Here is an 18,121-nt window from a genome sequence, read left to right as displayed (position 1 = left end):
GTGGGAAAAAATGACAAACAGCAGCTTCATATTTATCCTTTAATCCAGAGACAGGAAGGCACTAACGAGCTGGATCCTGAATAATCACGAGAACCTTTAAAGAAGAGTTAAAGTCCTGATGAAGGAAGCTGTGCTACAACATTCAAACCACCCAGGACCTCTGTGTGGAGGGGCGGAGCCTCCAGGCTCACCGGGCAGGAGTTTTGCACGTCTTATCCAGGCGTCAGGCAGCAGTCTAAGAGTCACCTGACCTCTGCAGTCTCTCTCACGGCCAGCAGGGCGACGCTGCCCTCACGCCATGACCTGCTGATGGTCTCGTCCTGAGTCGTGAAGCACTCATGGTGATGTCATGTTCTGGTCTTAATGTTGTGGCTGATTGTTCCTCACAGTAAAAACTAAAATTTCTGTCTAAGAAGTAGAAACTGAAATTAAAATCTTCATGCTACATCGTCGTCCACATCATCGTTCTCTGCTCTGATTGGACAGCCTTTTTCTGCAGTGGGAATGGCGTCCGCGGCACTCTCAGGATCCCTGCATTGACGCCACGTATCGCTGACGGATCTCGAAGTTGTCAGCGGGGCGGCTGTAAGCCTTCCACACCGGCTCGCCCACAAACAGCCGCATGGCCTTCGTGTAGTTCTGCAGAAACAAACAGATCAGACAGTCAGGATTCAAACCAGCAACCAAATACGCACTGTACAGGCGCAAGGCGTGTTTTCGTACCATCTCGTCCAGCGTGAAGCGGTGGTAGATACCCGCCGGCAGCGTGATCAGGTCCCCTTTTCTCATGGCAATCCGGATCCACCGGTCCTCCTTGTCCCTGACATCAAAGTAGGCCTGGCCGTCCAGGATGTAGCGGATCTCATCGTCCAGGTGGAGGTGCTCCTCGAAGAACATCTTCAGCTGCAGGAGAAACAGGAAACCTCTCACTCACTTCAAATAGAGCTCACATTCCAGTTTCAGCACCGCCGACGCTCGAGTGACCCGGGAATCTTTAACACCAGGATTAAATCTGGAGCGTCTCTGCGATACACGAGTCTGACTTGGTGCAACGATGGAGGCGGGAGGAGCCCTCAGCCTGCCTCCATCAGTGCACAGCTGGACTCAGAGGTGCTTCAGACTCCTCTGCATGCGATCATGCGCTGCCACAGTGAAGTCTGAGATGAAGAAGCTCAGAGGACTTTTCCCTCCCTGCAGTGAAAAACCTAAAAAAGGAAGTGTGGTGCTTTTCAAATTAAAAGCTCCGCAGACACAAACACGTGCTGGTACTTGCAGCTTTCAGAGCGCGTGGGTTACCTTCTCCTCGTAGTTGGGCAGAGTGTCCTTGTGGATCGTGATGATGTCCATGTAGGAGTAACCCCGGTCCTTACGGATCTGCTGCAGCTCCGGGTCGCTTTCATAGATGTCGGCGTTCAGCTGCAGGAAACAGGAAGCAGTCAAACCCTTACCTGATGTGTTTAGTGTAGCAGAAAAAGTAAAAAGCACATCAGTGGTTCCCGTATCAGTTACCATGACGATACACCCCAGCAGTGAGTGGACGCCCTTCTTGGTCAGAGTTACATGGATAAGGTGCGTCACAGTGCAGGTATCTGGACTTCACGTGCTCAGCACGTGACCTGTAACACCTGCTCTGTGTGCAGAAAACATGGGTGCTTGAGAGCAGCTTCAGCTCAGTGACCAACACTGATACCTGCTGTGTCTCAGCTGAACCCTCAGCACATAGTTTTACCTGCTTCAAACCCGAGAACTCTGAGCTGTTCGGGTCCAGCTGGGGATCAAGGGTCTGCACAAACTCCCACCCAGGAACCGCTGACCTTTAACCCGAAAACCTGCACACGTGAGCGGCCTTCTGCGGACTCACCTGCCAGTAAAACACTCCGAGCTCCTTCAGCTGCTCCAGGCTCACCGGCTGGTGCGGCTCCAGCCTGTGCGGCCTCCTCTGGTCCTCCTCGGACCCGTCCATGTACCAGGCCTCCAGACCCATGACGAAACACTTCACAGCTGGACCCGCGCGCTGTCAGACTTTCTTACTGCTGCACGGCTGTTTCGCGTGACTCCGGCAGCACTTCCGGTGTGCTGCTTTCAAGTACCTGGAATGTAGCAGGAAAAATGACGACTGAGAGGTCTGCAGATCTGTGACTGATCATCAACATTCCAGCAGACACCAGCTCCCGTAAAAACATGACAGATTGGAGGGAAAACAAGTTACAGACAAAGAACAGTGAAAAACATTTAATGTTTCAAAACATTATAAATATATGACACCCAGTCTCACAAAGAATGACCCCTGAATGACCAGAGATGATGATAGAAAACAGAGGAAAGGCAGACAGGAACACTGCCTCTGACATTTCCATTCAGCTGTATTTGTTCTATCATATTGGACTTTAATATATTTTTAACGTATTTTAAAGAAATTTTTACATTTAAAAATCGAATTTGAGTGACAATTTCTTTCATCGCTCAAATTAGAATGAAACGTTTTGTTTAATAGATAATTTAACAATAATAAATTAAAATATTATCTCACACAGGCATAATTTCATAGCGTCAAATAATTTATAGACCCTTTTTTTTTAATCTGACTTAACAACAGAATTTAAAAGCTCATTTATTTTACATAAATCTGGGTCAAGTGTTTCTAGTGCGCAGGCGCAGTTGGTTTACCATAGCAACAGGAGGAGCCATCAGTTGCTGACATGGTGAATGTTTGTAGGTTCTTTTTGGGGGGCTCTTTGTGTTTTTTTAAGTTATTGTTATTTGTATTCCTTTGTTTATTAGCAAAGGAGAGAAAGATGGAGTCTCTTCTTCGACCTGCTGGAAACAGCGCTACGGCGGCTAACAGGCTAACTTTAACGAGTTCTTAGCTTGTTTGATTCGGCAACATTCGAGCGTTCGCGGGTTTAAACTTTTCCATGGTAACGGCGACCTGCACCAATCAAAGACGTCGCTTCAGTGTGTGATTGTGGGTAGAGCAGTTCTTATCCAGGAAATCGTGGGGGGAAAAGCGTTTTTGTCCAAAATAAATGAAATAACGGTTGATGAGGAGAGTTGTGGTTTCCATAGGAACAGATGGCACTGTTTCACAGGGTCGTAGTCAGGCTGCTTTCCATGGTTACAGCACTGTGGCTCAAAATCCCCTCCCTGTGGAGAATATGAGCGCCATGTGTACAGGATCAACAGCACAAACCACAAATATAAAACATACAATGAATTCATGTTGTTGTTGATTTAAATATGGCTTTTATTCAGAGTTATTAACATGAACCAAAGCAGAGTGTAAACCCTGCCTGTCTGACTGTTTCCAGGCCAAAGCCACGACTGTGAGAGACGCGCTGGCCAAATGAGTGAGACACACACACACACACACACACACAGTCTTTATTAAAGTCTGAGTAAGTTAACTTCAGATACCTGCACTATGATTTGGGGAGGATTTTAATCAGGTAACCATGGTAACTGATACTATAGAACCAACCTGCTCTGGAGCAGATAATGTTCAAGATTAGAGATCCTCATGCGTGACATCCCTACGTACGGACCAATCAGGTCTTTGAAAAATAGCGTCACAGTTTGTGAAGATCCCTCAGAGCTCAGACAGTCTTTGTGTTTATGACGGAGCGTCGGGAAAACATTCGTGTAATGGAATAACGATCATAATCAAACAGAAGTTATATCCCACACAGACTCATTTATCTCCACCGGACAGACGATTGCACAGTTTATCTCAAAGTCTGTGCTCGTCTCTTTTGTTTCACACGCCATCACCACTTTCACTGCCACGGGACGGCGGTCAGACAATAACAGCGCACTTACAACAGTATGTACATGTATGTAATAATGTCTGTGTGTGTGTGTGTGTGTGTGCAGGAGAAGCAGTCAGGAGAGAAACTGAGCGAGGCAAAAGTCGTTAAACTATACGGTCAGATTCCTCCGATAGAGAAGATGGACTCGTCGCTGTCCACGCTGATGAACTGCGAGTGAGTCCTGCAGACGGACGGCGTCTCATCGACTCTCACAGACATCATTTGGGAGCCTAAGAGGGACTCAGACTCAGGAGTTTATAACACAACAGTCCATTAGAGCTGAAATAAAGCTTGCATGCACACGTCTGATTAAACATGTCAGGTGCACTTTTCTCACAGCCGATTGGTCAATTAAAGTGTTCGTGGCGTTTTCAGGCCCGTGTTGCCCGGCTCAGATTCTCAGCCCAGGTTCAGATGCTTCTGCAGGCACGACTCCAAGCAGCTCGACTCAAACGCTGAAACCTGAAGGAGACGCGTAACTACGACTCCCAGGGTGCATTTCACTCGATGAGTCTTTTTAATGGGTTTCAGTTTGAAGACGGTCCCTGAACACTCATCACGAAACACAGAAGCTCGCCGTCAGTGGCTCCACTCACCAATATACATTTAATCTCTGTTTCAAATGAATCAGTTCATTCGCCTCCGATCAGGCCTAAGTTGACAGGTTGCGTTGACGGATGAAGCGGCAGTGTGTGGAGTGTAAATGTTGACTGCGCTTTATAGATCTGCCCACTCATATTAGACAGAACAGCCTTTAATGTCATTGTACATACACAACAGAGTCAGAGCTTCAGTTATTTACAGAACAGTGTGAGGGCCACATGGGAGCAGGAGCGTCAGTGTCTTTGACCTGTTGCTTCTTCCTCCACAGGCAACTGTCTCTGTCCACGAACTGCAAAGAGAAAATAACCAACCTCAACGGCCTGAGTGAGTGACACACACACACAGTCAGTGTGTAATGTGATGTTGTGTCCTTCCAGAGAACCTGAAGATCTTGTCTTTAGGGAGGAACAACATCAGACTGCTCACCGAGCTGGTAAGCCACGAATACGGAGGCTGAGAAGGTGGCCGGTGTGTGTCTGTAAAGCTGTGTGTGTGTGTGTGTGTGTGTGTGTGTGTGTGCGTGCGTGTAGGAGGCCGTAGGTGACACGCTGGAACAGCTGTGGGTCTCATAACCAGTTGGAGAAGCTGAATGGAATCCAGTGACTGAAGAGCCTGAGAGTCCTGTACATGTCCAACAACCTGGTGAAAGACTGGAGTAAGTTCAAAAAGAACCGAGGCTTCAGGAATACTCACTCAAACCAATTTGTTTTTAAGTTTCTCCTTGTTGCTGATTGGTGGGATCTGGATGTGATGCGTGCAGGTGAGTTCATGAGGCTGGCGGAGCTGCCGCCTGTGGTTCGTCGCACCGCTGTTCGTCTTATAACGGACTTTCTCTTTTGTAACAGCAGCTCGGGACTGTGCTGCAGACGCTGGAGAATGCCTCGGCTTCTAACAGCTGTTTGCAGCTGGTCCAATGTTACAGCTTTAAGTGACTCAGAGTTCGTGTTCATACGTTGTGACGGTTCCTTTATGATTTTCAGTGATTCTGATCATTTAAATAAATACTTTTGATTTTTTTAAGAATAATCACTGCTGGAAGGTTTCTCACAGTTGGCTTTAAGATCAGATGATTCAAATATATTGGACGTCTGTGACACGAGGAGCAGAAACGCTGCAGGAAACTACAACAGAGTGCATTCTGGGTAAACTTTCAGGTTTCAGCTGTGCGACTCCTTCAGGTTAGAGGAAGACTGACCAATCAGAAACGAGCTTTACTGTTTCTACTGGACTCTATCGGAGAATTCTATCAGAGGGGGCCATGTTTGATGTTTCTGTCACAGGGCACTGTTATCAATAAAGTTTAGATAGAAACGAACACGAAAAAATAATAATGAACTTACGCCCCACCCACCGCCTCAGGATCTATCTTCTGATTGGTTACGACGAACATCAATCTGCGGCTTATTCCCTTCCTTGGTAACGGCCTCGGACCCGGAAGTAAACACGTTAGCCGCGAAATGCCAACAGACTGACGGCAGAGAGAACATCTGTCCAGCTGCTGCGATGAAGAGGAGCGCAGACGTGCACGTGAAGCAGGTGAAGCACGTGATCGCGGCTCTGTGCAGGCTGCTGGCGGCCGCGGGGCTGGACTCCGTGCCCCCCCCGGACTCCTTCCGACGGGCCAAGTTTGGAGACGCGGTCCAGGTGAGTCAGGAGCACGTCACCGGCCGCTTTATTAGGTACACCTGGTCAACCGCTCGTTTACATAAGTATCCAATTAGCCAATCACAGGACTGCACGTGATGGAGACGAGCTGCTGAAGCTCCAAGAGAAGAAGAAGAAAAGAGATTTAAGAGCTGGGTTTCTGAAATGTCAGAGGGGGGTGGACAGACGAGGAGAAGAGCATCTTTCCCCTCCAGTCAGTAAGAGCTGGTGCTGTGAACGTGGAGCGTGAACCAGCACCAGCTCGCTTCATTCACTCATCCACAGCTTGGCTGCAGTGACATCTGCAGGTGACATAGAGGCAGCAAAGGGCTCGATAATCACGCTGAGTTCGGGTTTGTGCGGATGATGCTGGAAGGTGTGCTCAGGGAAGCAGGTGCTGGGATGGTGGGGTGTGACGGGGTCACCACTGTTTTCAATACAATAGAACGGATTTTATTGTAACTATACACACATACAATGAGATTAAAAACAAATAAATAAGGGTTTGTATTTATTGTTATTGTTGTTGCTATTGCACAGCACTGATGGTAATTTGCATAGTCTGTGTACAGAGGGGAGTCGGGGGCTGGCGAGGTCAAACTGTATGGTCAGTGTGAGTTCAGGCTGGTTCAAAATTCAGCCTTCAAGAGATCTGGAGCTGCTAAATGTGTTCCTGAGGACTGACTGCAGTCTTTAGTTTTCCACTGGTGCTTGAACTCAGCGTACACGTCATGTGACGATCCAGGTGATCTTCACCTCAGTGAAAAGAAAGCCACAAATATTAAATGTGTGTAAAGCTTGGACATTTGAACACATCCACACATGTAGTAGTTTCAGGTGTGTGTGTGTGTGTGTGTGTGTCACATCGTGCACACTTCCTCCTCTTCCTGATTGGACTAACTCAGCGTCTCGCTGGATTTTCAGGAAGATCCGTTTTGGCAGCTGCTCGCCGACATCCTTCAGACCACCAGCGTCGTTTCCTGTGACAGCTCTGAGCCGACAGCAGGTCAGCACTTCTTCATCTCGCCCTAACTTTGCTCGTGCACACTGTAAGTGACGTTTGATTGGTGCTTTTCCTCAGAGCGCAGGAAGCTCGTGGCCGCCGGCTTGTGGCAGAGCGGCTTTCACGCTGACTGGATGTATGAGGGAGAAGGAGGAGGCGCAGCCTCCAGCCGGGAACTCCTCCTGGCGCTCGGCTGGCTGCTCGCCACCGGAGCGCTGGAGAGCGTGGTGATGAAGAGAGTGCAAAAGCTGGACAGGATGCTGCTCACGTGCACACCTGTGAGTACCACGGCAGCGTGCAGGTGAGCCTCCCCCATGTGTGCTTACCTGTGTTCTCCCTCTCTGTCAGGTGCTGCCACACCTTCCTGCTGACCTCCATGTAGACTCCGCCTCCCTGAGGAGACTCCAGTGGCTCATTGGCTGCCTGAGACATCAGAGACGGATGCTGCTGTCGATGCTACGAGAGCAAACCCGAGCTCTGCACGCTGTGAGGAAACCTCACCCTTTCATTCACGTGACATTAGAATAATCAGAAACAGCAGTTCCACTTTCAAACAAACTGAGTCAGACACATTTAGCTCAATGACGTGAAACACAATGTTCTATATTATATTATGAACACAACAAGCTCGAAACAGCTTCCCAATTTAGAAATACATCCCAGCACTGACGCTCCCAGTCAGAGCCGTGCTAACCTCCAGCTCACAGGGCTGCTGCGAGCCTGGACCATAAATCCACATTACTGTTTCCACTCATGCCAGGATTTCCACTTTTGTCACGGATATTCTCCACTTCATGTTCACTAAACCAAATTAAACCAACTGTGTGTTCAGGTTCTTTCTGCGAGCGTCACCCCGACGCCGTCCTCTGAGCAGAGCTCGGCTGCACTCGAGGAGGTACGTCTGAGTGTTTCACAAACTCTGTATATGAAAGATGGAGGCAGCTTCCAGCAGTGAGGTCTGTGAGGAAGTGAGCAGATCTCTGAGCTCAGACTAGCTTATGGTCTGTGCGTATTTGGAGATGACGTTGCCTTTAGCGTTACAAGGGAGCAGGAGGAGGGAGGGTTTAGGGCGGGGCTACCAGCTGCTGATTGAACAGTACTGATAAGTTTATAACAGGAGGAGCTGACAGGCGTGTCCTTCTGCTGCAGGACTGCGTTTCTCTGCAGCAGCTGTGCAGCCTCCTGGAGGCGTACCTGAAGTGGAAGCAGGTGGAGGATGTCTTCTGGACTTGGATGGTGCGTTTGTGGTTCTCACACCATGAAAATATGATGAATTTAAAAAAGTAATCAGCTTCACAGCAGAGTGGCTGAAACAGCAATGTTAGAGGAAGTGATGCTGTGTGTGTGTGTGACTGTAGGACAGCGTTGTGGACCTGAAAGATCCCATCACCGGGAGGCCCAAACATCTAACCAATGAGAACCCCAGAGTGTGTTATCATGGAAACAGCAGGCTGGAGAAGCTGGAGGCGGTGCTGCTGGGACTGCCTGCAGCTCAGGTGAGCAGCACGCAGAGGTCAGCCAACACAGGTCCTTACTTTTGTCCTAAATGGGACAGATTTCTCCTCATTAGAAAGCGTTCAGTCAGATGTAGGCACTGAAAACGTCTCGGTTAGGTGGAAATTTGCCCCTTTGTCACAGTGGATCTGTCCCACCCCACATTGACTGCGTCAGTTTCAGAGTGATGCTGATGCATGGAAAACCTGCAGACCGAACCGTGATGTTCCATAGATGTTTAAACTCAAATCGATGCTGTGCGGGCTTCGAGCATTTCCCATGATTCTTTGTTGTTCTGTGCTTTACTCAGATTGCAGGCAGTCGCCTTGACGACATCCAACATAACGGAGCCTAACTCCATTTCAATTTTTAGTTTGAGTTTTATTTATGAAGCACCAAAGCACAGCTGAAGGGTACGGACTCAGTATGCAGCGGCCCAACAATCACACGACCCGCTGTGAGCAGCAGTGGGGAGGAAGAATTCCTTTTTAACAGGAAGTAGCATGAACTAGTTTTTCTCTATCAGTCTTGCAAGAAAGCAGTCTTACATATGTGTTTAATATGTGCGTTGAATGACATGTCCTGGTCAACAATGACTCCAAGGTTCCTCACAGCGTTACTGGAGGCCAAGGTAATGCCATCCAGAGGAAGAATCTGCTTAGATACTATATTTCTAAGATTTTCAGGGCCGAGTACAATAACCTCAGTTTTATCTGAATTAAGAAGCAGAAAGTTAGCGGCCATCCAGGTCTTTATGTCTTTAAGACATTCCTGCAGTTTAACTCATTGGTGTGTGTTATCTGGCTTCATGGACAGATAGAGCTGGGTGTCATCTGCAGTGAAAATATGTGCAGTGTTTTCTAATCAGGCTACTTACATGGACGTTTATGGTGTTTATACTGATATTTGTGCTCCTGCAGGGAGGACAGAGGAGACAAGGAGGAGATGGTAAGGACAGAGAAGGAGGAGAGAGGTTTGGCGTCTCCTTGTCCCTCCCTCCTGTTCTCTCCTCCTTCCCATCCATGCCCTCCCTCTCACAAGTCTGCCGAGTGAGGCCTCAGCTGGAGGAGCCGAGGAGGCGCCCGGCCAGAGGCCCCGGTGGGCAGGCGGAGCCTCCAAACGAGCTCCCGGCGTCCGAGGCTGTGGCGCTGCTTCTTCATGCAGAGGCCGTGCTGATGAAGAGGAGGGACGAGCAGAGGCTGACCAACAGGACGAAGCTGCAGGAGACGATCGGCAGGCTGGAAGAGCTGGTGCTGATTCCACCGTGAGCGTCCAGTTTAAACTGGTGGAGCAGAAGCTGTGAGGACGTTATCGTCTCTGCAGAGACTGAAACAGCTGCTGCATACGAGTCACTCAGAGCATTTAATAACTGATAAACACACACCGTCATAACTGGATATGTTGGTCCGATACATGAAATGTTGTGAAGTCAAACTACAGGCGTCAAAAACATCATTTGCATATTTATTCATTCATCAAATTAAACACAAAGTTGTTTTCAGCAGAGCCAAAAGAGTCACTTTAAATTTAAACATTTTAGAAATTAAACAGATTCCAGCTTCTGATGTTTTCTGTCGTCGGGTAAATTTCTGGGACTTGTCGTCGGGTAAATTTCTGGCGACCGTGGAGACACGTCACGAATTCACCACCAGCAGTTTCTGCATGTACGAATTGAGCCACTTCTGCCTCTCCATGGAGGTGAGCAGCTTGCTCTTCTCCCTGAAAGCCGCGTCGTCGGCCACCACCAGGTTCCTCTTCGCCATCCCGGCTCCCGGAGACGACCATTCTGCAGGCCACGCCCCCTCCACACTACAGACAGAAAACAACACAGTGCACCACTGTTTAAATGGGAGAGTCAATTTTTCCCCGTTTAAGTTTGACTGTTTGTTAATTTCATAATAATAACAACAATAATAATAATAAACCAGTCTTTATTTTTCTATCCAATCAGACTGCTTTGTACAGATAGAAGAGTCTCCCCCTGCTGGACGCTAGAAAGAATGCAGGTTTAATGTTTTTCATCATTGTCCTTCTTTCATATACAGTCTATGATGTTTCATTATGAATTTATCAGTTTTGCCCAGCTGTACCTTGTCTCCGCCCCCTCTGGAGCAAATAGCCACGCCTCCCTCATCAGTCCTGCTTTGCTGTTGGCTGCTGCTCTAAGGCCGGGCGCTGACATCATTTGGATGCTCCAATCACGGAGAGAGATGGAAGGGTAGAGGACGTCCCAGTCGACTCGTTTGTGTTCCTCCGAATCTTCCAAACTTCTGCGATTGGACGAGATCACAGTGACATCACAACGTCATGTAAACATCATTCACACGGCACCCTCAGGCCGCCGTAGGAGGTGAAATCCTCTTTCCAATGTCCGGCAGAGTGTCTGGCTCATTCATTGGTTCGGAGCGTACCCACCTGAGAGGAAGGCGAGGCTGAGGGAAGCCAGACGTCAGCAAGATCATACCCAGAATGCAAAGCAGCGGGACGCACGTGCGGGGAAAAACAGGAAGCTGAGACATCCTAAAAACAAACAGAAGAAGAATTTTCAGTTTCATGAAGCTCGTTGTGATTTCACGTTGCAGCGCCTCCTCCGGAGAATGATGGTCACTGATGTAATTCCTAAACATTTTTATTCTGCATTGAGGACCAAAGTCTGGCTTCAGGTGTGCGCGTCACGTGTTTCAATCTGAGGCTGACAGAGCGGCTGTAAACCACGGCGCCCTGACCCCGAGGTCACCGCTCGCCTCTGGCTCGTTATTTCTCAGGCGACCGTGAAACAGCGAGTTTGAGCCCTAACGAGGAGCTTTTGGTGCCTGGAAGTTAATCGGGCTGAGCTGACCTTTAACCCCGGAGACACCTGTTTGGCATGGCTGTCGTCTCTCTGCAGCGGGCTGACATGGGCACGTTCTTAACATTGATTTTTTTTTTCATTATTGTAATATTGCAGGATTCGCTGGCATTGTTTTCATAACGACGACAGCTTCGTGACTTTTTCATAGACCGCAGGTGTCATTTTTTTATCACCGTGGCAACGCTTCCGCAGCTTTCATGAAATATTATTTCCTCAGTCTCTTCAGCACATATAATAATAATAATAATAATAATAATAATAATAATAGTGATTAAATCACATACAGTTAAAAGCGTTTGATTGTTCGGGCGTGATGACAGGCGTCACAGTGACAAAACAAACATTAACGATGATTCAGACGAATGTTCTTAGATGTAAACAGCGGTGATGAAGGAGGCGGCGCCGTCACGTTATACTCAAACTGGGCTCATGTAATCCATTACTCTTTTCACAGGAAGTCGAGTGATGTCACCACTGTGGTGTTTTTTAAATGTAGTTTATTTGACTTATTCGGACACGGACGCTTTTTATACTCCAATCAAGTTCAGCAATCATGAAGACGTATTCTGATTGGAGCCGATGTGTGCCGTCACGCCTCCGCCAGTTTCACCCTGATCTGATGCCGGACTGAATTTGGCGCACTGTGAGGGACTAACCTGATCTCAAATTCAAATTTTATTTGTCACGTACACAGTCATACACAGTACGATATGCAGTGAAATGCTTGGACAACTGCTCGTGACCTAAAGAAAACAAAAAAGGAAAAGGCTATGAATAAGATAGGAAATAAATATGAAAAATTAAAAAGGGTAAATTTTACTAGGAAGGAATAAAATATAAATTAAGGTTAAAAATGAAATAACTGTACAACACAAATTAGAATGAAGGGTAAATTTAACTGGGAAAGAATAAGATAAAATATATAAATTAAAGTTGAAAATTAAATAACTGTACAACAAAATACACAATATAGAACTATATAAGAATGTATGAAGAAATATAAATAAATATATACACAATAACAGCAGCTGTACAAGTATTAACTGGAAATGAAGAATGTAGTGACCAGTGTTGTGCAATCCACATTATGTCTTATTTCAGTGCCAGTTTGGCACTTCTTACCTGCTGCTCAGGTGTCGCTGTGTCTCCTCGGAGCTGCTCGCGTCACTCGGGGAGAGAAACCAACCAGAAACTGAGCAGAGCTCCAGGCGACTCTGTCCCAGCCGCTCAGATTTCTGCTTCCTGTCAACACAATAAAGTTTGAATAGAAAGAATAGATCCTCACTCGTGCTTCTTGGTTGACGCTTCGCCCTGTGCAGATGAATGGTGGTCTTTCATACTTATATACAGCTTACTGTGGAGGGTCTGAGCCCCCCCCACACACACACGCGCACACACACACACACTGAAGCATGTACACCCCTCACCAGATCAATCCAGCTGTGGTTCAGTGCCGAGGACGCCGTTAGCTTGTTAGTGTCCCGTTTCAAAGACTGTTAGTCACGGTGCTGCTGCAGAGGGCCAGCGTCCTCATTACAGAGCGTGCGTGTGTGTGTGCATACGTGCAGGACTGTTCATTCGTGCCAAACAGAGAAGCTTTATAGGACGTGAGAAATGTTCTCTCTGGAATAACAAGAAAATAAATCATCATGAAAAACAGAAAACGCGTTCATAAATAGAGACACACACACCTGTCTGAGCTTCCTCCACACTGACAGGTTAACGAGGTGTCCTTATCCACGGTGAAGGCCACTAACACAAACTGTGGGCGATGTGAGCACAGACGTTTCCTGCGTGGCGCTGAAGCACCTCAGATCGTCAAACGTGTCCCAGGGATGATTCCTGCAGGACGTCCCAGAGTTACTGAGGACCACAGCGTCCACGTGCTGCTAGAGGACGGTGGCATCAAAGGTGTTTCAGGTCATTTTACCACAGAGGACCTGCTCCGCCCACCTTCAGTCCCACCTGTCTCCTTTCCCGATCAGCTCGCTGTTGCTGAAACTTCCCGCCCTCCAGTGTGCGGCTGGTGTTTCAACAAACCTTCATATTAATAGAATCTATATTTTATATCAGCGGCCCCCAACCCCCGGGTCACCGTCTGTGAGAGTTGAGGCTCGGGTGTGAAATGTATGTTTTTCAGGGTTTTATCGGTTTTTTAACGTTAACTCTGTTTCTCTGGGTCTGTTCCCGTGTGTTATGAATAATACTGGTTTTATTTGGTTGTATTCATCCGTGAACCTTTAAGGCCGGTCTGTGAAAATATTGTCGGACATAAACCGGTCTGTGGCGCAAAAAAGGTTTGTGAGCGCCGATTTATATTATTGATCAAACTTAGGCAGAAAATTAAATGAGTCATGATGAGGGTTCCTGATGTGCTCACACTGAGCTTACCTGAGTTATGTGTTTGTGTCTGTGTGTGTTTGGTGGGTCATGAAGCACAAAGATAAAGGTGAAAACAGATTCTGACAGGAAGCTCGTCTCCTTTTAAGGAGCTCGTTATGGGCGCTGCTGGAAATAATGACCACAGACAGGAAGCAGGTGTCTAACACCCTCACAGGATAACGAGCAGCAGTCGCCGAGCGTGAGCCTCCTCGCCGTGCCTGTGCTCATCAGAAATCCCCGTCGCCGGATTCTGCTGGAAATGATATTTAGGCACTGATCAGACTGGAGAGATGTAGGTGAATCAGGGCGTAGGTGAGTCCTGTTGACTCCATCGTGGACCAAACGCTGAGTGCCTCCTCTCAAAGCTGTCACATGTCACAGACTCTCTCCACCGTCCTGCACGTTTGAACTCTAATTCACTCACTGATAGCAGTGGTTACCATAATTCTGCACGCACACATTTTTATTTGAAGTCATTTATTCTTTAATTCTCTTATTTAGAAAATGGGGAAACTTGAGCTGTGAGAGCTGCAGCTCCTGTCTGTGGATCCTGTGCTGATTCATGTGACGCTGAATCTTCCCAGATATCAGCGGCTGCGAGGTTGTTGTACCGTCAGCATTTCTGCTGCTTCATCAGTGTTGGAGTTGTTTGGATGGAGCCTTCGGTCACTGACAGGTTGCCCCCTGGTGTCAGCAGTGCGCCTACAGGACTGGAAAGTGCAACAAAAACTTCAAAATAAGAGTTGTGTTACCAAAGCGGTAAAACTCTGAGGATCTTGTGACCCAGCGAGAAACATTACAGGACACAGCATTGGTAACAGGCGCTTTATTAACAGCAGGGACAGCGTGAGATGACTTTTGGAGTGTGGTTGGGTTTTGTTTGAGGACGAGACGTCAGAGTCTACCCGACCACAGAGGGATCGAGCGGGCCTCAGACAGTCACCCCTAACTCAGCCAATCACAATATCTCATTTTTACTAAATACTATTCCAGGTCTTAGAGAAAATGATTCGCATCGTTTCCAAAAACTTGACTTTCCCTTTCGGTTAAATTCGTCGCAGAGAGTAGCATCGTGTATCCAAAGGCCATAAACAGTACAAACATGATCATATATGTGCATGCTAGCATTACATGTGAGTCCTGCCGCAGTGGGCGGGGTTCCAGACCCCTGCCCGCTGTGAGCTCAGTTTGTCTTTGTTTTCTTGTGTTTTGTCGAGCTGCTCGTGTTTCGCCATGGCTGAACTTCCTGTTGTCCTGCGTGCTCTCGTCCACGTCAGGCTTCGAATGACACCTGAGGTGGAAACGCTTCATTTTTGCTTCCCTCCTCTCAGCATCTCCGCTGCTGCTGATGGGGGAGGAGCTACAAGCTGATCAGGCTCTCCTCCTTCACCCTGGGCTCCTCGGTGTCAGCGGGCGCCATGTCTGCAGGGATGAAGCATTCTGCAGGTGGAGCCGGCGGCGGGTCAAGGGGACAGGTGCGGCGGGGCGGGGCGTCGGTGGGTTGATCGGCGGGGTGATAGACGAAGCAGTAGGCTCCTGGCTGGCAGCCACTCTTCACGCTGAGGGCAAGCTCTGTTTGGGCCACGGGGTGATGGATGCCATCGATGTACACGCTGAGGGTGTAGGAGTCTGCAGAGGAGAAACACGAGTCACTTCCTGCTCAGACAGGAACCAACATGTCCAAACTGGTCGCAGCATGGCAGTAAAAACCAAACCAGAGAGGAACACATGGTGTCCTCCATCGCCTCACAAAGCAAGAAACAGCCAGCAGATTATTGCAAGAAAGCCAACGCAAAGTCGGCGAGGGAGCTGGAATACACGGGTCAGCAGACAGAACACAAGAGAGGTGGAGTGCAGGCAGGGCGGAGCGGGTGGAGGGGGTGGAGATGAGCGTGACACAAGGACAGCAGCAGGAGGGAAAGAAGGTTTAAAGGTGGAGACGGTGGAGCTGAAGGTGTTCACTGAGAGTGAGCAACAGGGGCCGCTCAGTCAGAGGGTCTGAGCATGTGCAGATGAGGGAGGGTGGAGGATGAAGATGGAACAGAGGAAGACCTCAGAGTAGGTTCATGGATGCAGAAGAAGGACATGCAGAGGAGGATGCTGGGATAGGAGGAGATGGATCAGGACCGGACGTCTGGAGCCTGGTTTGATTTTCTTACTCTTCTCTTGATTGATAATATTTTATTTCAAAAAGATGAACCTCCAGGTGATGCTGGAGTACATCGAGCAGGTCGGACGATGCCTCTGATTTTTATCTTAGAACTATCGTTAACCAAAACGACACAATAAGAAGAGACGATCTCAAAAACAAGGCTGCAGCCACCTGCCAGGAAAAAACTGATTGTTCAGAGGTTGCTTTGAATATTTTCACTTTTCCAACTGGAAGTAGTCGCAGTGACCTGGGGTCACCCGGAGGTTACGCATGTAGCTCCCTCTGAGTAACCCCCTGTCAATCACACGGTGACTGCACAGGTTGCCTCGTGGGTGCAAGCCTGTCTCCACTTAACTGCAGCCACCGTGACGCAGATAGGTGACCCCAGGTGGGCAGGGATAGCTCAGTAGGTAGAGTGGTGGCCCCATGATTGGAAGGTCGGGGGTTCGACTCCACTGAACGGCTACCCTGAGGTACCCCTGCTCCCCGGGCGCTGCACTGGTGGCTGCCTACTGCTTCACTGGGTGAATGGGTTAAATGCAGAGGAACTATTTCCCTATGGGGACTAACACGCACACTTTTACTTTTTTTAGGTGAGAGCTGGCAGTGCACCAACAGGAAAACCCAGAGAGCCAATCTGCTGTGTGTGAAGAGCTTCATCTGAGTAGATGTGTGCTGATGTTCACTGATTCTGACTGCCAGAGGAAGAAAGCTGCTTTGCGTTGTCCCCGCCGTGACGGCCGACGTGGGGTTACCTTGTTCGAAGCGTGCGGCGCACTGCTCAGAGAGCTGCTGGATGGTGGTCATGGGGAGGACGCCCAGAGTTTTGGGGTTGGCTCCGATCTCGGGGCAGCATATCGTCAGGAAGTCCTGCAGAGAAGCAGAGAGGTCTGAGCGCTCACTCGCCTGCATACGGTTTTTTGTAATGTACAGAGATTTGTTTCTGGATTCAGTTTTGGTTTTATCATTGCGTGTGTCCCTGAGTCTTCTGTTACTTTGAGTTTCCTATTTTACTTTGACTTTTAGTTTGACTTCCTGCCATGTGGTTATCTTCACCTGTGCTTTGTCTCAAATACGTCCGTTAACTAAATGAGTTTCAGGTTATTTTAAACTCTGAGTGTATTTTAGCTTCAGCATCAGATTTTCTGGTTTAAGTTTAGATTTTTTAACAGTTTGAAAACATTTTAATTTCATTTTTTAATAATAAAATTAATATTTTTTTAATTATTGTAACGTGGAGGATGTCTGCCAGAAACACAGTTTAGAAGTTCAGAGCAGATATTACAGTCCACACAAACCACAAACAGATTCACTAAAACCTCCAAACTGACCAAGACTAGAGCTACAGAACTCACGGAGTACCTCAGGGTTCCCTGCTGGGTCCCTTTCCTTTGTCTAACAGCCGTGTTTTTACCAGGCAGCGGTCGACTGTCTGAGAGATTCTGCCACAGTTGGAGATTCTTACAGTCTCGCATGCAGCTGCAACGTCTTTGCTTTGAGCGGAGAACATCTGTCTTCTTACGTAGTTTCTAAATCCTAAATTTAGTTACTTTACAAATGATTTCACCGAGATGCCGTTTGAGGTGACGTTGAATCTTATAACCTTGTTTAAGACCTTCCAGTAATAATTCTCACACTTAGACTTTTACTGTGCACACATGTGGCTCCTCCTCCTTGAATCGCTACCTTATCGTGGTGGAGGGGTTTGTGTGTCACAGGGATCCCAGGGGCTATGTTGTCTGGGGGCTTTTGCCCCCTGGTAGGGTCTCCCATGGCAAATTGGCCCTGGGTGAGGGACCAGACAAAGAGCGATTCATAAGACCCTTATGAAAAGGACACCGAGGGAACAGTTTACCCTGCCCGGGATAGGGTTACCGGGGCCTCGCCCTGGAGCCAGGCCCGGGGAGGGTGCCCGAGGGCGAGCGTCTGGTGGCCGGGCCTTAGTCCATGGGGCCCGGCCGGGCACAGCCCGAAGAGGAGACATGGGCCCATCCTCCCGCAGGCCCACCACCCGCAGGAGGCGCCATAGGGGTCGGGTGCATTGTGTGCTGGGTGGCGGCCAGGAGCGGAGGCCCTGGCGGACTGACCCCCGGCTGCCAAGACTGGCAATAGGGACATGGAATGTCACCTCTCTGGTGGGGAAGGAGCCTGAGTTAGTGCGTGAGGTTGAGAGGTACCGGCTAGAT

General features: G+C 48.4%; 5 protein-coding genes across 8 annotated transcripts in view; 2 read left to right on the top strand and 3 right to left on the bottom strand.

Moving 5' to 3' along the window:
- Positions 1-25: 25 nt before the first annotated feature.
- On the bottom strand, positions 26-3,036 carry adi1 (acireductone dioxygenase 1). Its single transcript, XM_086275034.1, has 5 exons — positions 2,668-3,036; positions 1,862-2,090; positions 1,297-1,416; positions 724-903; positions 26-639 (listed from the first exon to the last, which is right to left on the bottom strand). Exons 2-5 carry the CDS (start codon positions 1,982-1,984, stop codon positions 523-525), a joined length of 540 nt encoding a protein of 179 aa, XP_086131160.1. The 5' UTR covers positions 1,985-2,090; positions 2,668-3,036; the 3' UTR covers positions 26-522.
- Positions 2,655-5,901, top strand: dnal1 (dynein, axonemal, light chain 1). 3 transcript variants are annotated; one of them, XM_086275035.1, is made up of 6 exons: positions 2,658-2,702; positions 3,871-3,980; positions 4,678-4,733; positions 4,811-4,842; positions 4,940-5,064; positions 5,769-5,901. In XM_086275035.1, the coding sequence occupies exons 1-5, from the start codon at positions 2,700-2,702 to the stop codon at positions 4,979-4,981; spliced, it is 243 nt and encodes an 80-aa protein (XP_086131161.1). In that variant the 5' UTR covers positions 2,658-2,699; the 3' UTR covers positions 4,982-5,064; positions 5,769-5,901. The 3 variants fall into 3 exon arrangements, 1 of the variants encoding a protein (XP_086131161.1); XR_015126410.1 differs by lacking the exons at positions 4,811-4,842; positions 4,940-5,064; positions 5,769-5,901 and adding an exon at positions 3,309-3,347 and having other exon boundaries at positions 2,655-2,702; positions 4,678-4,790; XR_015126409.1 differs by lacking the exons at positions 4,678-4,733; positions 4,811-4,842; positions 4,940-5,064; positions 5,769-5,901 and adding an exon at positions 3,309-3,347 and having other exon boundaries at positions 2,655-2,702; positions 3,871-4,635.
- tedc1 (tubulin epsilon and delta complex 1) lies at positions 5,780-10,497 on the top strand. The gene is made up of 8 exons (XM_086275029.1): positions 5,780-6,053; positions 6,978-7,059; positions 7,135-7,334; positions 7,405-7,542; positions 7,889-7,951; positions 8,206-8,292; positions 8,415-8,552; positions 9,471-10,497. The coding sequence occupies exons 1-8, from the start codon at positions 5,913-5,915 to the stop codon at positions 9,816-9,818; spliced, it is 1,197 nt and encodes a 398-aa protein (XP_086131155.1). The 5' UTR covers positions 5,780-5,912; the 3' UTR covers positions 9,819-10,497.
- On the bottom strand, positions 10,008-12,675 carry pth2 (parathyroid hormone 2). Of its 2 annotated transcripts, XM_086275033.1 has the most exons (4): positions 12,524-12,675; positions 10,966-11,070; positions 10,641-10,820; positions 10,008-10,359 (listed from the first exon to the last, which is right to left on the bottom strand). In XM_086275033.1, exons 2-4 carry the CDS (start codon positions 11,067-11,069, stop codon positions 10,185-10,187), a joined length of 459 nt encoding a protein of 152 aa, XP_086131159.1. In that variant the 5' UTR covers position 11,070; positions 12,524-12,675; the 3' UTR covers positions 10,008-10,184. The 2 variants fall into 2 exon arrangements, with proteins under 2 accessions (XP_086131159.1, XP_086131158.1); XM_086275032.1 differs by lacking the exon at positions 12,524-12,675 and having other exon boundaries at positions 10,966-11,177.
- Positions 12,676-14,594: 1,919 nt separating this feature from the next.
- The window catches only part of rin3 (Ras and Rab interactor 3), a 31,109-nt gene continuing 27,582 nt past the window's right edge, over positions 14,595-18,121 (bottom strand). Inside the window, exons 13-14 of the mRNA XM_086274777.1 lie at positions 16,691-16,805; positions 14,595-15,412 (exon numbers count right to left, since the gene is read on the bottom strand). Of these exons, the coding sequence (XP_086130903.1) occupies positions 15,144-15,412; positions 16,691-16,805 (384 nt within the window). The 3' untranslated portion in view covers positions 14,595-15,143. The remainder of the gene's footprint in view (positions 15,413-16,690; positions 16,806-18,121) is intronic.

This window comes from Aulonocara sp. 'chitande type north' Nkhata Bay, linkage group LG19 (genome assembly GCF_057382095.1).
Source record: "Aulonocara sp. 'chitande type north' Nkhata Bay isolate Kocher_YH1m ecotype deep benthic linkage group LG19, A_spYH_male_GT1.1, whole genome shotgun sequence".
Lineage (NCBI taxonomy): Eukaryota > Metazoa > Chordata > Actinopteri > Cichliformes > Cichlidae > Aulonocara > Aulonocara sp. 'chitande type north' Nkhata Bay.
The sequence above is the reverse complement of the archived record's forward strand: the minus strand, read 5'-3'. Positions and strand labels throughout refer to the sequence as shown.

Bases quoted from the DNA above. Each gene is read 5' to 3' on its own strand.
- adi1 (XM_086275034.1), bottom strand. From the start codon at position 1,984: ATGGGTCTGGAGGCCTGGTACATGGACGGGTCCGAGGAGGACCAGAGG. The intron at 1,417-1,861 runs GTGAGTCCGCAG...TGTTTCCTGCAG, and splicing joins TCGGAGTGTTTTACTGGCAG to CTGAACGCCGACATCTATGA. The intron at 904-1,296 runs GTAACCCACGCG...TTTCTCCTGCAG, and splicing joins TGCCCAACTACGAGGAGAAG to CTGAAGATGTTCTTCGAGGA.
- dnal1 (XM_086275035.1), top strand. The intron at 3,981-4,677 runs GTGAGTCCTGCA...CTTCCTCCACAG, and splicing joins TCCACGCTGATGAACTGCGA to GCAACTGTCTCTGTCCACGA. The intron at 4,843-4,939 runs GTAAGCCACGAA...GCGTGCGTGTAG, and splicing joins TCAGACTGCTCACCGAGCTG to GAGGCCGTAGGTGACACGCT.
- tedc1 (XM_086275029.1), top strand. From the start codon at position 5,913: ATGAAGAGGAGCGCAGACGTGCACGTGAAGCAGGTGAAGCACGTGATC. The intron at 6,054-6,977 runs GTGAGTCAGGAG...CTGGATTTTCAG, and splicing joins AGTTTGGAGACGCGGTCCAG to GAAGATCCGTTTTGGCAGCT. The intron at 8,553-9,470 runs GTGAGCAGCACG...GTGCTCCTGCAG, and splicing joins TGGGACTGCCTGCAGCTCAG to GGAGGACAGAGGAGACAAGG.
- pth2 (XM_086275032.1), bottom strand. From the start codon at position 11,177: ATGTTTAGGAATTACATCAGTGACCATCATTCTCCGGAGGAGGCGCTG. The intron at 10,821-10,965 runs GTGGGTACGCTC...GTCCAATCGCAG, and splicing joins CAGCCTCGCCTTCCTCTCAG to AAGTTTGGAAGATTCGGAGG. The intron at 10,360-10,640 runs GTACAGCTGGGC...TTCTGTCTGTAG, and splicing joins CCAGAGGGGGCGGAGACAAG to TGTGGAGGGGGCGTGGCCTG.